The 14,615-nt window shown below is 36.0% G+C and overlaps 1 protein-coding gene across 2 annotated transcripts; it reads right to left on the bottom strand.

Annotated features, from left to right (window-relative positions):
• Window positions 1-205: 205 nt before the first annotated feature.
• On the bottom strand, window positions 206-13,463 carry pgghg (protein-glucosylgalactosylhydroxylysine glucosidase). Of its 2 annotated transcripts, none has more exons than XM_059536396.1 (14): window positions 13,156-13,463; window positions 10,702-10,967; window positions 10,419-10,629; window positions 8,474-8,918; window positions 7,371-7,490; window positions 7,159-7,290; window positions 6,973-7,084; window positions 4,152-4,224; window positions 3,907-4,043; window positions 2,798-2,931; window positions 2,590-2,685; window positions 1,008-1,105; window positions 710-918; window positions 206-611 (listed from the first exon to the last, which is right to left on the bottom strand). In XM_059536396.1, exons 2-14 carry the CDS (start codon window positions 10,946-10,948, stop codon window positions 535-537), a joined length of 2,091 nt encoding a protein of 696 aa, XP_059392379.1. In that variant the 5' UTR covers window positions 10,949-10,967; window positions 13,156-13,463; the 3' UTR covers window positions 206-534. The 2 variants fall into 2 exon arrangements, with proteins under 2 accessions (XP_059392379.1, XP_059392378.1); XM_059536395.1 differs by lacking the exon at window positions 13,156-13,463 and adding an exon at window positions 11,443-11,553.
• Between the last annotated feature and the right edge of the window lie 1,152 nt (window positions 13,464-14,615).

Below are 14,615 nucleotides of genomic sequence, written 5' to 3'. Positions count from 1 at the left end.
GCAAGATATATATATATATATATATATATATATATATATATGCATACTCACACACACACACACACACACGCGCGCACACACACACACACATATAATATATAATATAGTAAAATGTGTAGTTTTGATCTTCACATTTAAAAAAATAATGTTACAATAAGGTTATCGATGTTAATAGTTTTTTTAAATTACTTAAAAATATACAATGCTTAAAAATATTGTGGATTTTCTTTTTCTTCTTTACATTATAAAAGCAGAAGTCACCATTAAAAAATACATACTACGAAAGCATTTCTTAACATAGCAAACGAAGACTTGAGTTTCATCAAACGCATTGATTTGTGTCAAGTTAAAAATAATAAGAATAATAAAAATAAAAACTTTTTCTTTTTTTTATCTTTTATTGTAAATTTTTTCCAGAGTATACTGTGATTCATGTAATAATAATGCATATATTTGGCATTATTAGAGTACAGTACATTATTACAGTAAAATGTAGTATACTGAAATATAAAAGGTAAGTAGAAATGTGGATCATCAGACGGGCCAGCAGTAAGAACCAGAATTCACTTTACGGATCTGACCAGGCTGCCGCGGAAATGTCACCAACTGTCCTGTGGACATCATTTAATTAAACCAATTAAATTATTCTAGAGAACACCACTAATTCCTATCAGTCATTGCTGGTTTACTGCTGTTTGTCATTTATTACCTGGAATGAGTGGGATTGTAGTTCCAGTATTCAGGACAACTTGAAGAGCGCATGTCTCCTGACTCCCAGACTCCCTCACTGAAACACTCACTTCCACACGCTTTATCAACCAGTCCATCTTGTTGCCAAGATAACTCACACCTTTCACACTGAGCGCATCAACTTCCTGCGGTAGCAACGGGGTGAAGGCAAGATGCTGTTTCTTTACCCTGAACAACACAGGACAGGAAGGAGACACACAGTGACGTCTGGATGTGATCAAGCGACTGACTCTTCGAGATGGCAGTGATTTTGTCACCTGAAGCCAGTGTAGCCAAACAGCACTGCCTGCAGAAAGCCGCCCATACCAGTGAGGAAGTTCACACACCCAGAGCCATCAGCCGACTCGCTCCACACCTACACACAGAATAAGATAATACAGATTATAGAGATATTTGACATGAAATACTAGGGTATTAATATATTGTGTAATGTGTACAGTATACTGCTGTGACCCTGGAGCACAAAAGCAGTCTTAAGTCTCTGGGGTATATTTGTAGCAATTGCAAAAAATACATTGCATGGGTGAAAATGATCAATTTTTCTTTTATGTCAAAAATCATTAGGATAATAAATAAAGATCATGTTCCATGAAGATATTTTGTTAATTTTCTTACTGTAAATACATCAAAACCTTTTTGCAATGCATATTACCTGTTGATTAGTAAAATGCATCGCTAAGAACTTCATTTGTACAACTTTAAAGGTGATTTTCTCAATATTTCGATTTTTTGTGCTCTGATGATGTATAAATGTCAATTTATTTACCAGGGTCACATAAGCGCAATATGTATGTTTTATTATTGTCACAACTTAATTATGTTGCATATCGATTAAGTCACATAACCTGGTAGTTATTATGCAGTTTTCAATTTTGTTTAAATGTAAATGTAATCAAATAGTGTGGAGAATTTATATATTTTTCTAGTTGTTGAATATGGAAGCCTTTTTCTGCCAAGGGATAAAACAATTAAAATGTAATTGCGACCTTTTATCTCACAATTCAGACACTATTTTGAGAAATAAACTCAAAATTGCAAGATATAAACTTGCAATACTAAGAAAAAAAGTCAAAATTGTGAGATAAAAACTCAAATCTGATCATGATTGAGAGTTTATATTTCGCATTTCTGACTTTCTTCCCTCTGAATTCTGAGTTAACATCTCGCAACTCTGTTCTCGCAATTCAGTAATTGTAACTTTTTACCTCACGGTTCTGACCTTTTTCTAGCAAGTTTATATCTCACAATTTAAAATTACGAGGAAAAATGACAGAGCTTGTGAGATATAACATATAAATTGCAAGAACAAAAAGGGTGAATTATGAGATACGTTGTTTTATCCTATGGCTAAAACAAGTTTCCGATTTTTCTTACATTTAAATATGTAATAAAACAAATTGTATATGAAAAGACAAACAGAAAGTACTAAAAGTCTAATAAAATGATCCCCCCACAAGGGTCTAATCAGAAGGTCCAGATGTAAATATAATGTCATTTTTAGAATTGTTTTAGAGGTAAAAATAATTTTATATAGTTTCCAGTTTATTTACCAACTTAAAAGGTCAAGTTCTGCATTGCATTGTGGGATACGTTATTCTGTACAGTGTGCTCTGCTTGTATACCTATTTTCCATTAAAAAATCAAATAAAAAAGCAATGATTTCTGTAATATGTTTTACAAAAATATGTATTTTTTTTGTTTTGTTTTTTACTTCAAAATGTTATGTTTATTTATAATGTACCACTTTCAGTTTCTTTGTAATTATTGGTTAATTTTACTAAAAACAATAAATAAAAAAAAAATATTTTTCAGTCTACTATGCATACTGCAAAAATGTACCTGAAATGGTTTCTGGATATTTTTTAAGCATTTCTGCAGAAGCTTTTGGGCTCTTTCAGCATCTCCAAGTTCAAGCCAACCCAAAGCAAACATGCCCTACAAACAGACACACAAATAGACTTATTTCAACAATTTACCAGAAAATATAGAGTGAAAAATCCAAAAAACCCACACAGAGCATGATGGTGCAGGCATAGTGTGTGATTACCCATGTCATGGCCGGTCCGAGCGGATCAGTGACGGCCTCATATGCTTCCAGATCGTTGCGTCTGACCTCTGGGGTCATGGACATTGCCAGCGGATATCCGAGCAACACTACGTCTGCCTGCTTGACTCCACTTCCTGTGGAATATATAATGCATCAGTACAAACTCATTTTGATTTGGAATGGTTTCCGGAATGGTACGAAACTTGGTGACTTTTATGGTATTTAGAATGTGGACACACAAAAAAAATTGAGGGCATGATTCAAGCAGGCTAAGTGGTCTTAAAAAAATTAGTCACACTTGTGTTCTTCGGTCAAATATTACAGACCACCAGAAATGATTTGGAAATCTACAAAAACACAACAATTTAGAGTCAATTTTTTGTGTGTACAATCTACAAATCTGCCACAATACAGAAAAAAGTACACATTCTAAAACACCAAGAGTGCAAAACCAACACATCCACTGACACACACACACACACACACATGTACACACACACCTATGAACTGGTGTGACTGTAACACAGCAAATATGTAAAATAATAGCAATGATTCAACTACAATACAGTGAAAAAGTGGACAGCAAGGAAGGGGTTACACTTTAAAACATCAAGAGTGCAAAACAGACACATCCACTCACACACACACACACACAGACAGACACGCACAAACACAATTACACACACTCAAATTAATTGGTATGGTTATAACAATACAGCCAAAAAGAGTCAGAATTTTAATGTTTTGTGCAACAAAATGCTTTCTCTGTGTTCCGGCTTGACTGTTGTAATAATAATTCACAAACCAACACTTTAAATCAACATTTAAAATAAATAAATGAATAAATCGAAGCGTTTACAAAAAGTTGTCTTTGAGAATGTCTAAATATATATCTAAACCCCCAACTTACATAAAATAAATATTTATGTCTAAAAACAATTAGAGTATCTATAGGCCTTTTATATAGAGCTCTATAGGAATCTTCGGGCTAAACCATGGAACTGCAGATGTTTTTCTTATTTTACTCTAATCTGGCTTCAAAAATGGAATTTAAAAGGCGGAGTGACATTTACTGTGAAGATCACAAGTGTGACCCTCCCTGGTCTCACCCTGCGTGTAGCCGTCAAACTCTGGGTGATACTTCAGTTCCGGGTCAAAGGGGATTTTGATCTTATCAGCAACGTCCTGCCAAGCGGGAGGAGGCGTGTGCCCTAACAGACCGGACAACTCCACGGCAAACTGAAGACTAAACAAGAAAACAAATGAAATATTTATTACTATTTTAACTACTTAGGGTGAGGGCTTTGTTCAAATCAATGACCCTAATTATGAGCGATTACACACAAACACACACCTGCGTTGAGCGACAGCATTGGTGAACACCGAGTTGTCAACAGTGAAGTAATACTCATCAGGAGGAATCACACCTAATGGACAAACAACACAAAACCTCACAAAACATCAAAACAAGAAGCTAGTCAAGTATTCCAACTGGCTCTAACGCAGCATTTCTCTTTAAATTTCTTCCTTGTTTTTTTTTTCATTCATTTGTTGGTTTTCCAGCCATGAATGCAACACAAAACATTATGAATCATTCAAAACTAATATGATGTAATACGGTGTAAATTTAAAACAGTTCTATGTTACTTAAACCTTTATTTCAAGTATTAAAATGCATGCATGACCGTTAATGTCATGAACAAAGTAGTAAGAGTTTTAGTTAATGATAACTACCTGCTTACCCCCCCAATGTGTTGCTACCTTGCCGTGGTGGGGAGGCTTGCGTGCCTCCTTGACCCTGAGGGCTATACCGGCGGGGGCAAGGCCCCTGGCAGGTTTAACCAAGCCGGGCAGGACTCATGGTAGAGGACAGACGAAGAGCAACACCTGGTCCTCCAGGTTGGGGGTTGGGCGTGGGGCCAACAACCCCACCCCGGAAAAAGAAATAACGTTACAGATTCGCGAACAAGTAATTCAAAAGTAACTAAGGCCCTGGGAGAGGATGGACCCACAGCTGGAGAAAGTATGACGCCTAGTAGGGAAAGCCCCTTGGAAGCTACTAGGCCGACAACCATCATCTCCACCAGGACCACCACTAATATCGGAACATGGAATGTCAGAACCATGTTTGAAACCGGCAAAACAGCTCAAGTGGCAGCCGAGATGAGACGCTATAATCTAGATCTTCTGGGAATCAGTGAGTCTAGATGGATAGGCGCTGGTCAGAAGAAGCTAGATCCTACAGCAGCGGATCGACAGAAATACCATGGATGATAAATGGCAGAGCATTAAAGAGGCAATAACATCAACATGTAAGGAAGTGCTAGGTAACAGGAAGCGGGGGCAAAAAGAATGGATCTCAGTGGGAACCTTAGAAAAGATCCAGGAGAGGAAAAGGAAGAAGGCAGAAATAAACAGCAGCCGCACACGTGCTAGAAAAGCCAAGGCCCAAGAGCAGTATAGAGAAGCAAACAGAATAGTAAAGCGGAGTATAAGGGCAGACAAGAGAAATTACATGGAGGAACTGGCAGCAGAGGCAGAAGATGCGGCTCAAAATGGTAACATTAGAGAGCTGTATACAAACATCAAAAGCTCTCAGGTAAATTCATCCAACCAGAGAGGCCAGTTAGAGACAGAGAAGGAAAAGCTATTCCAGGGATAGAACAGCAAAAGCATAGATGGGCAGAGCCAGCTGTGACCTTCCTATCGTTTGTGGTGTTCCATCGAAGGAAGAAATGTATAAGGCCATCAAGCAATTGAAAAAAGGGAAGTCAGCCGGGCCAGACACCATTCCTGCAGAAGTTTTAAAAGTGGACGAAGTGACCACTGTGGAAATGCTCTATCCTCTATTCCAAAACATCTGGGAGGAGGAAGACATTTCAACAGAGTGGAAGGAGGGCTATCTCATCAAGCTCCCCAAGAAGGGTGATCTTAGTTCCTGCTCCAATTACAGGGGGATAACACTGCTGTCAACCCCAGGCAAGATATTCAATAGAGTCCTCCTAAACAGGATAAAAGACGCGGTCGACCCACATCTTAGAGACCAACAAGCTGGCTTCAGAAAGAGTAGATCCTGCATTGACCAGATAACAACTCTGCGGATTATCCTGGAACAGTCCTTGGAGTGGAACTCACCTCTCTATGTCAATTTTATTGACTATGAGAAGGCATTTGACAGCGTGGATAGGCACTCTGTTGAGACACTACGGTGTACCAGCAAAGATCACTAACATCATCAGGAACTCATATGAGGGAATGACCTGCAGAGTGGTACATGGCCAGCAGCTTACAGATGCCTTCCAAGTGCGAACAGGGGTGAGACAAGGATGCCTATTGTCACTCTTCCTTTTCCTGTTGGCAATAGATTGGGTAATGAAGACATCAACTACCCAGAAGAGGAATGGCATCCAATGGACACCTTGGACACAATTGGATGACCTCGACTTTGCTGATGACCTGGCACTTCTTTCCCACACCCAGCAACAAATGCAGGAGAAGACCAATATCATCGCAACTCATTCAGCAAGCCTTGGACTCATTATACACAAAGGGAAGAGCAAGATCCTCAAAGTCAACAACAACAACACGGCCCCCGTCAGGCTAGAAGGAGAAGCACTAGAGGAAGTGGAAAGCTTCACCTATCTTGGCAGCATAGTCGACAAGTTGGGGGGGACAGAGGCGGATGTGAAGGTGCGGATTGGAAAGGCAAGGGCAGCTTTCCACCAGCTGAAGAAAGTCTGGGGATCCTCTGAGCTGCCTAGGAACACCAAGATCAGGATCTTTAACGCCATGATAAAGCCTGTTCTACTGTACGGTGCAGAGACCTGGAGAACAACAGTCACTACCATGAAGAAAATCCAGTCCTTTATTAACACCTGTCTCAGACGAATCCTAAGGGTACGCTGGCCAAACACCATCAGTAACCTGGAGCTGTGGCAGCGAACAGGACAGCAGCCTATTGAGGAAGAGATCCTCCAAAGACGCTGGAGATGGGTTGGCCATACCCTTCGCAAGCCTGCATCAAGCACAGCAAGACACGCCCTCTTTTAGAACCCAAAAGGGAAAAGGAAGAGAGGCAGGCAGAGAAGTTGGCCCAGGACCGGGACGACTGGAGAGCACTTGTTCGTGGCCTATGCCCAAAGTTGGGCGGTAGGCGCAAGCAAGTACCTGCTTACCTTTGATATGGTACTGCTGCTCAGTGGGGTCCCATGTCACCCGTGAAAGCCAGTAGTCAGCGATGCCCCACACCACCTCACTGCCCCGTGCTTCTCTGAACATCTCCAGGTCCTGTGTGATGGATGAGACACAGATGATGCTCCTCTGGCACATGTGTACAGTCTTTATGTGTGTATCATCTGTACCTGTGTGAGGTAAAGGTACTGCTGGAAAGCCAGCACCACGTCTCCATTGATGTGCAGCTCCTGCTCTGCGTAAATGTCCTCTGGACAAACGTCACGGCCCGTCACCGCACTCTCCCATGCAAACTTCAGTCCCTGATAAAACAGGTGGAAACTGTTAATAATATAAGAGTATATAAAGCTGCGGATAATTCAAGAATAATTCCTCACTGGACCTTGTAGCCCATCTTCTGGGCATTTGCTCGAGCACCATCTATGGTTCCTGCACGGTATTCCAGTACAGCTCTGGCCAGTCTGGGATAGAAGAGGGCAACATTGGGGTACATCCATGTGTCCTGTGGGGAGAGCCAGAGAGACATACAGAATACATACAGATCTAACAAACTGGCTGGAAGTCTGAAATAGAAAAAAACCCCACAAAGTAATAACTGAAGATATTCATTAAATGTATTTAATAATTTAAAAACACATTGAATTGATATTACTATATTTGACTTGAAAATTAATCATGATTATTTAATATAAGTGTATAATTAATTATTTTTTAAGCATAAATGCATTCAATTGATTAAATTGACAACAAAGCCATTTATGATTTTACAAAAGATTTATATTATCTATCTATCTATCTATCTATCTATCTATCTATCTATCTATCTATCTATCTATCTATCTATCTATCTATCTATCTATCTATCTATCTCTCTCTCTCTCTCTCTCTCTCTCTATCTATCTATATTAGTATATTAATACTTATTTTCTTATTAAGATTTATATTTTAATTATTAAAGGTAATTGTAATTATTGTTGTGCTTGATTATTAAAAGTAATGTATATATATATATATATATATATATAAATAATCACATTACTTTAGTCATCAATAATCAAGCACAACAATAATAATTATAGTAACTTTTAATAATTAAAATATAAATGTCAATAATAAATATGAATGATTATAATATATAATAACAATTTATCAACATCTTTTTTAAAGATTTTTTGTTTATTTTTGGAAAAAGTATCTTGGGCTATATTTATTAAATAACATATAAATAACATATATATATATACAAATATATATATATATATATATATATATATATATATATATAGTATAGAAAATTTTATCGTTTCAACAGAAATAAAATATTTATTAATTTATTTATTTATTACTTTTATATTTTTTACATTTTGAAATATTTTATATTACGATATTTGAATAAGAAAAATAATAAATTACTCTGTTTATGAATAACTTGATAAAGTATCATCATGCTCCAGTGCTGTTCCAGATGAATTGTGTTAACCTCACCTGATCCCAGAAAACATGTCCATGGTAATCCTCCTCTTCACTCCCGTTTGACAAACCCCCAGGACTGACGCCTCCAAACTCGAGTGGTGCGTTTTCCTCCTCTCTTAAAGACGAGAATGAGCTGAGGAGATAAAACATGCAGCCAATCAGAGCTCGGTTCAGGCTTTCTGCTCCCTCCACCTCTATGCTGCTCCCCTTCCAAAGCTCCGCCCAGCTGCGCAGGTGTGAAGGGCGTAATTCACCCGTATCAATAAGCCCCAAACCAGTTTCATAACACAAGCGGACGCTCTCATTGCTTCCGGCAGCAGCAACCAGGAAAACCCAGCTGGACTGGCTCTGGTCGGGTGGGAGGGTGAGAGTGGATGTGATGGGCGTCCAGATCAGGTGCACAGATGGACGGATTCCTCCAGGAACCTCAGAAGAGACGGTCTGTCCAAAAATATGCCTGAAGAGAAAAAAAGGTCACTTCTGGGAAACAAGCAAACATACGCTACTATTTATTTATTCTTTCACTTTTTAACGCGATGTCAGCATCAAGGCTAATTTCATTTCAAAATTCTGAAATACATTCAGGTGATAAATTTTTAAATGAATCTTGAAATAAATAAATCAGACACACCTCATAATAAAACCCTTGTCCTTTTACATTTAAAACAGTACAATCCAATAAAATATGTTTTACAGTCATTTTAGTTTGGCAAATAAGGCGTGATGGTGGTTCTTCACCTTTTAATAAATATCCATGTGTAAATCTTGTATGATCGAAAAGAGACCTTGTAAAAACAACTTGGTCATACTTAGATTTAAAATTAGTAAAAAAAAAAAAATCAATAATAATAATTCTTACACTAGGATTTGTTATATTTAATTATTTTCATGACATTTATCCCATTCCATCTGCCACATGTCATTAATATAAGAGTTTATCAACTTACACTACTAAAACACCTTTTCCTCTTATTTAACATTTATTAATAATATAGAAATAATATTTGTATAATATTAATGTGACTTCATTATTCTACTTAATATTTTGTGGATATTAAAATATATAATTTTTTTAATTATTAAATATTTAAAGGCTTATTGTTTTGTTTATTTAATAAAAGATTATTAGAAATGAAGCAATAAAGAATAATACATAATTATATGAATAATGCAAGGTATATGTTAAATATAAAAGGAACAAGATTACATTTATAGTGAGTTTTTTTCTCATGTAGTTTTGACAAACGTCAAACATAAGTCCCACCTACATTAATAAATCATATTTGTAAAATTTTTATGTTACTTACAGTAGTACTTATACTTTATATTTAATAGATTAATTTAATTTAATTCATGCATTTAGCAGACACTTTTATCCAAAGCGACTTGTAGTGCATTCAGGCTAACATTTTTTACCTAACATGTGTTCCCTGGGAATCGAACCTGCAACCTTTTACGCTGCTAATGCAATGCTTTACCACTGAGCCACAGGAATTATTAAAAGATATTTTTAGAAATCTCTTAATAAAGAATATTAAATAATTTCATGAACTATGCAAGACACATGTGTCATATTTTAACTATAAAAGGAACAAAATGACATTTAAACTAAGTTTTTCATATAGTTTAGACAAATTTCTGGTTCAAGCCCCACCTACATTTGGTTTAATTGGACTCCAAAAACTTAAAATTACGAGAACATCATTACGAGAAGTCATAGCAGTATAAGATTAATGTCACAATTTTTTGAGAATAAAGTCATAGTATTTTGAGAATAATATTTAATATTTATTAATTTTTTTTTTTTTTTTTTTACAAAATATTGCAACTTTAATCTCATATTGCTATGACTTCATTCTCAAAATATTGTGACTTTATTCTTGCAAACGTAGGTTTGTTTATTTATTTTACTATAAACATAATATTATGCATGCAAATATTATATAAACAGAAGTACCTCCCGCCCTTGTAGTCCGGTGCATTCTGGAAAACAATGTCATCACTTTGGGGTTTGAAAGAACCTTCTAGCTGAATAGTGATTGGTTCAGTGCTGGTTTCAGAGCGTTTGAGGAGAACCTCCATGACCAAGAGGTTTGTCTTCTGCCGGTGAGCGTACAAAACCTGAGTGGCCTCAAAACGAGGAGTGACCACGGAGTGAGAGAAAACACCTGATGCATAGAAAGAGAGTCTTGTACTGGGAGATCAAATGCAGTATTATACTGTGCATGCATTCTTCTAACCTGAGTGCATGTCTAACTTGTACATGTGTCGTCCCACTTCTGCCATCTTCATCTGAAAGGCCAGAGGACAAGGAATGTTGCCGCGGTGACAAGTCCCGCCTTCTCCATTATAAACCCCGCCCATATGCATGACTGGATCAAACACTCTCCATCCCAGCAGGCCGTTGGTGAGCGGTGGCATGAAGCGAGGGTCGGACGGTAGAGAGTCAGAGGTGAAGACATACGGGTCAACAGGTTCAGAGGTCATTTTTGGGGAAGTCTGCCTTCTGCAAAAAAAAAAAGCATGGGGAAAGATTGGATGTGGAATCTTGATGCCAGAACCCTATTCATTGTTATGTGACAAGACAATTATAAAATAGTCAATTATATCATAGACAGACTCTCATGACTATGTCAAGATCAGCAAATCTTTTAAAATATTCTCATTATTCATATTCATTTTCATCCACATACACATGTAGGGTACATGTGTGTACACTAAATAGATAATTAAAAATAATAAAATGTGCTTAATAGTCATGAAATTATGTTTTTGTGAGTTTCGCCCCTAGTTACACCTTTACTGTGTGTCATTTAAACCCGTGACTATTATACTTTGACCATCGTAAACAAAAAAATCAAAGCTTTATCAATGCTGCATGCAAACAGACAGCTGAGTTTACTCACTTTGACTAGCAGTCAAATTAATGATGTTACACATTTCCTAAAGTTTTTTTTTAATGATAAAACGTTAGTACTTACTGATGTATCGAACATTTATTACGTGTTCCTGTTGAAGGCGGACGTAAAAGGCGCAGCGCTACAGTCAGGTGACTGGAGTGGGCGGGGCGAACAGCCAAATCATCGTCTATGATTGGTGAGGTGAGTCGGTCTAAAAGAATTCACCTATTTTGAAATATATAAAAGTTTAAATATTGTCAGGACATAGAAACCGCTGACACGTGATAATGATAACCTCTCTCAGGATGGATAAATCAAAATCAAATGTGATAAATTTGGATTTGTTTTTAATTATTTCATAACACGTAGGCCTGTTTCTATTTCCATGCACCCTAAAATGGACTTAATTGTTTTGGATTGATGTTGAATATCTGATATTTAAATTTACAAAAGTAAAGATTCAACTATATGGTAAAGATAGAAAAGAAAGAGTGTGGAGCAAAATTTTGTTGTTAACTTAATAATTATGTATGGAAAATACCATATACACAAGCAGAAATGGTCAAATAATAAACCTAACATCATATTATTTGAAATTGAGCTTAAACATTATATTGAAGCCCTAAAAGAAGCAAGAAATAAAAAAGCGAAACGGATGTATAGAATTTTTGAATCCTTTTCTTTGTAATTTTTTTTTATTTTCCCGTGTAATTATTATTATTTTTTTCATTGTTTCTTTGATGCTGTTTTGAATGTAATAATACATTGTGTTCCTCTGTATATGTATGTTGTTCTGCAATAATAAAAAATAAATAAATAAATAAAAATAAAATAAATAAAATGGACTTAACGTATCCAAATGTGATTTGTTTCTAAGTGGGTCAGATAGTTTTATGATACAGTTCGTTTTTAAATGTAGTTGTAGTTGTTTTGTAGTTTAAAACCCCAGAAAAGATATAAACTCGTAATTTTGAGAATAAAAGTCAGAATTGTGAAATGTAAATAAATAATAATAAATACATAATATATTAAAAAAAGAAATAAATATAAATGTACTCGTAATTGCACGGTAAGCTCGCAATTTATAGTTATTTATATTTTAATATCAAATTATGCATATTACTTTAAAAACAAATCTAAATGAACATATATAAAACTTTTTTCGCTGCGATTTGATTTTGACAATTTTGCGTTGTTGACGTAATCGTGTAAAGAAATCACAACGTCATTTAAAAAAAAAAGCTTTATTAATGCCACAAGAACAAGAGGCAGTACATATTCACATAATCAAATGAACATTTTCTGCCAGGGAAAAAAGACGAGAGAAAAAGGAAGAAAATTATATACATTTCAAAAGCTTTTTTGTGTTTGTTCCAAGAGATTTACATGTAATTTATAAAATGTGAAAAGATTTCGTCTACATTGAACCCACTTCTTCTTATGTATATGGAATTTTCAAAAAAAAAAAAGTATATTTTTAGTTTTCTATATAAAATAGTACCAACACAACATCATTTAGCGACGTCTATCCACAAATTGACCTTTCATTAGCAACTTTCCCTGGCGGTCATGATGCTATTCTGTCTATAGATGGCAGCAAATGCTGTTCTTTTTCGCTTTGGCAGCACGCCAGAGTTTGGGATCCAGACCCTGGGAAAAGAGCAGCTTTACCCTTATAAGGTCGCAATCCATCCGCTCCGTTTTCCCCCAGACTTTTCCTCTCCACCCTCCCTTCCTCTCCCTCTCTCTCTCTCAGGCCGCAGGGATATTTACAGCAAGACTGGCTCGGCGTACCTTATTAGGAGCTGTCCTTGTTGTCAGTGTATGTAGATGAGACAAACAGATGAGAGGATGGCATTCATTCTCAAGGGTCATGCAGTTGTTTGCCAAAGGTAACAAGAGGCAAATGTCTGATCTGTGCAGCACGTGTCAGAATCCCATTCGGAACTTTCTCAGGTCCTCAGGTTTCTCTTTTATCCTCTTTTTGTTCGCTTGACCTTCTAAACAAGGTGTCAGGCGAAAAGAACTACCCACTGAATGAATCATTTTGCTGTTTGCTCTCACACGGTCTGGTTTTACTGTAACTTCCTGTCCTTCTCTCTGTGGGAATGTTGGATCCATTATTCCAGCTGTTCTTTTTCTTTTTTTCTCCCTGCTATCTGATGACGAAGGACATCTTGTAGACATGCACAAAGCATAAGAGAGAACTGGTGAATGAGAAAGAGAATCCTGATGACTTAATACTGCTAGTGTTTGAACATAATGCCTAAAAATACTGAATCAAATCTAGAAATTCAACTCTCAAGCGTGCATATATTACACAACAAACTGCTGGAGTTGTACAGAAGAATTTTAAATGAAAAGTAGAGAGGGGATGATTATGAACATGTTACTGATTCCAAATTACGTGAAAAATATTGCAGTTAGTAACAGATTACACATTTTAGATAATATAATCATCCTACTTTTAGATGACTTTTGACCCAACTCATTCATCACATTGATTGAAATAGGATAATCTTGTACCATATTGATCCTGTCAAACGATTAATCACGATTAATCGCATCCAAAATGTTTTTGTTTACATAACAGGCTATATGTCTGTACTCTGTATATTCTGTGTATTAATATACACAGTACACACATACAGCCTATTATGTAAACAAAAACTTATTTTGGATGTGATTAATCGTTTGACAGTACTAATAAAAATACAAAGAGAATGAAAATATATTCCATTTGTTGTTATTAACAACATAAAGCGCATCAAACAGTACATTACGTCAAGATTTCCCAAACTGGGCTTTGTGAAGGAATTTCATGGGATTTATGTAAAGCTAATAATTAATCATAAAAATGGTCTTACTTATCCACAAACTTGGAAGATTTTCTAAAAGTTTATAGGCGATCTTAAAAAGAAAAACTGAAAAGATGAAAACGAAAAATGATAGAGATCAATGAATTCCGAACAATTGATTACTATTGTGTTAATCGTATGTAATCGTGTAATCAATAAAAAAGTACCGTATTTAAGAATGTATTATAATTTAATTACAAGTAATTTGTCATTTATAATTATTTTTAATTACCTAATCCAGATTACATGTAATCAGTTTCTGAATATGAACATACAGTAAATGCAAAATCGAACTTTCAAATGCACATACTTTATAATGTCCAGAAATGTTCAATACAAACACTTAAACATGTTTTATTGACATAAATGTTGAGACTCAATTATATGCTGTTGTAA

Source organism: Carassius carassius, chromosome 43 (genome assembly GCF_963082965.1).
Source record: "Carassius carassius chromosome 43, fCarCar2.1, whole genome shotgun sequence".
Lineage (NCBI taxonomy): Eukaryota > Metazoa > Chordata > Actinopteri > Cypriniformes > Cyprinidae > Carassius > Carassius carassius.
This window is presented reverse-complemented; position numbering and strand designations above follow the sequence as displayed.

What these genes read in the sequence shown, in the direction of transcription:
- pgghg (XM_059536396.1), bottom strand. Translation starts at nt 10,948, where the DNA reads ATGACCTCTGAACCTGTTGACCCGTATGTCTTCACCTCTGACTCTCTA. An exon ending in AGTACCTTTACCTCACACAG is followed by an intron (nt 7,085 to 7,158) that starts GTACAGATGATA and finishes TCCATCACACAG; the next exon opens with GACCTGGAGATGTTCAGAGA. An exon ending in GCAGCAGTACCATATCAAAG is followed by an intron (nt 4,225 to 6,972) that starts GTAAGCAGGTAC and finishes TTTGTCCATTAG; the next exon opens with GTGTGATTCCTCCTGATGAG.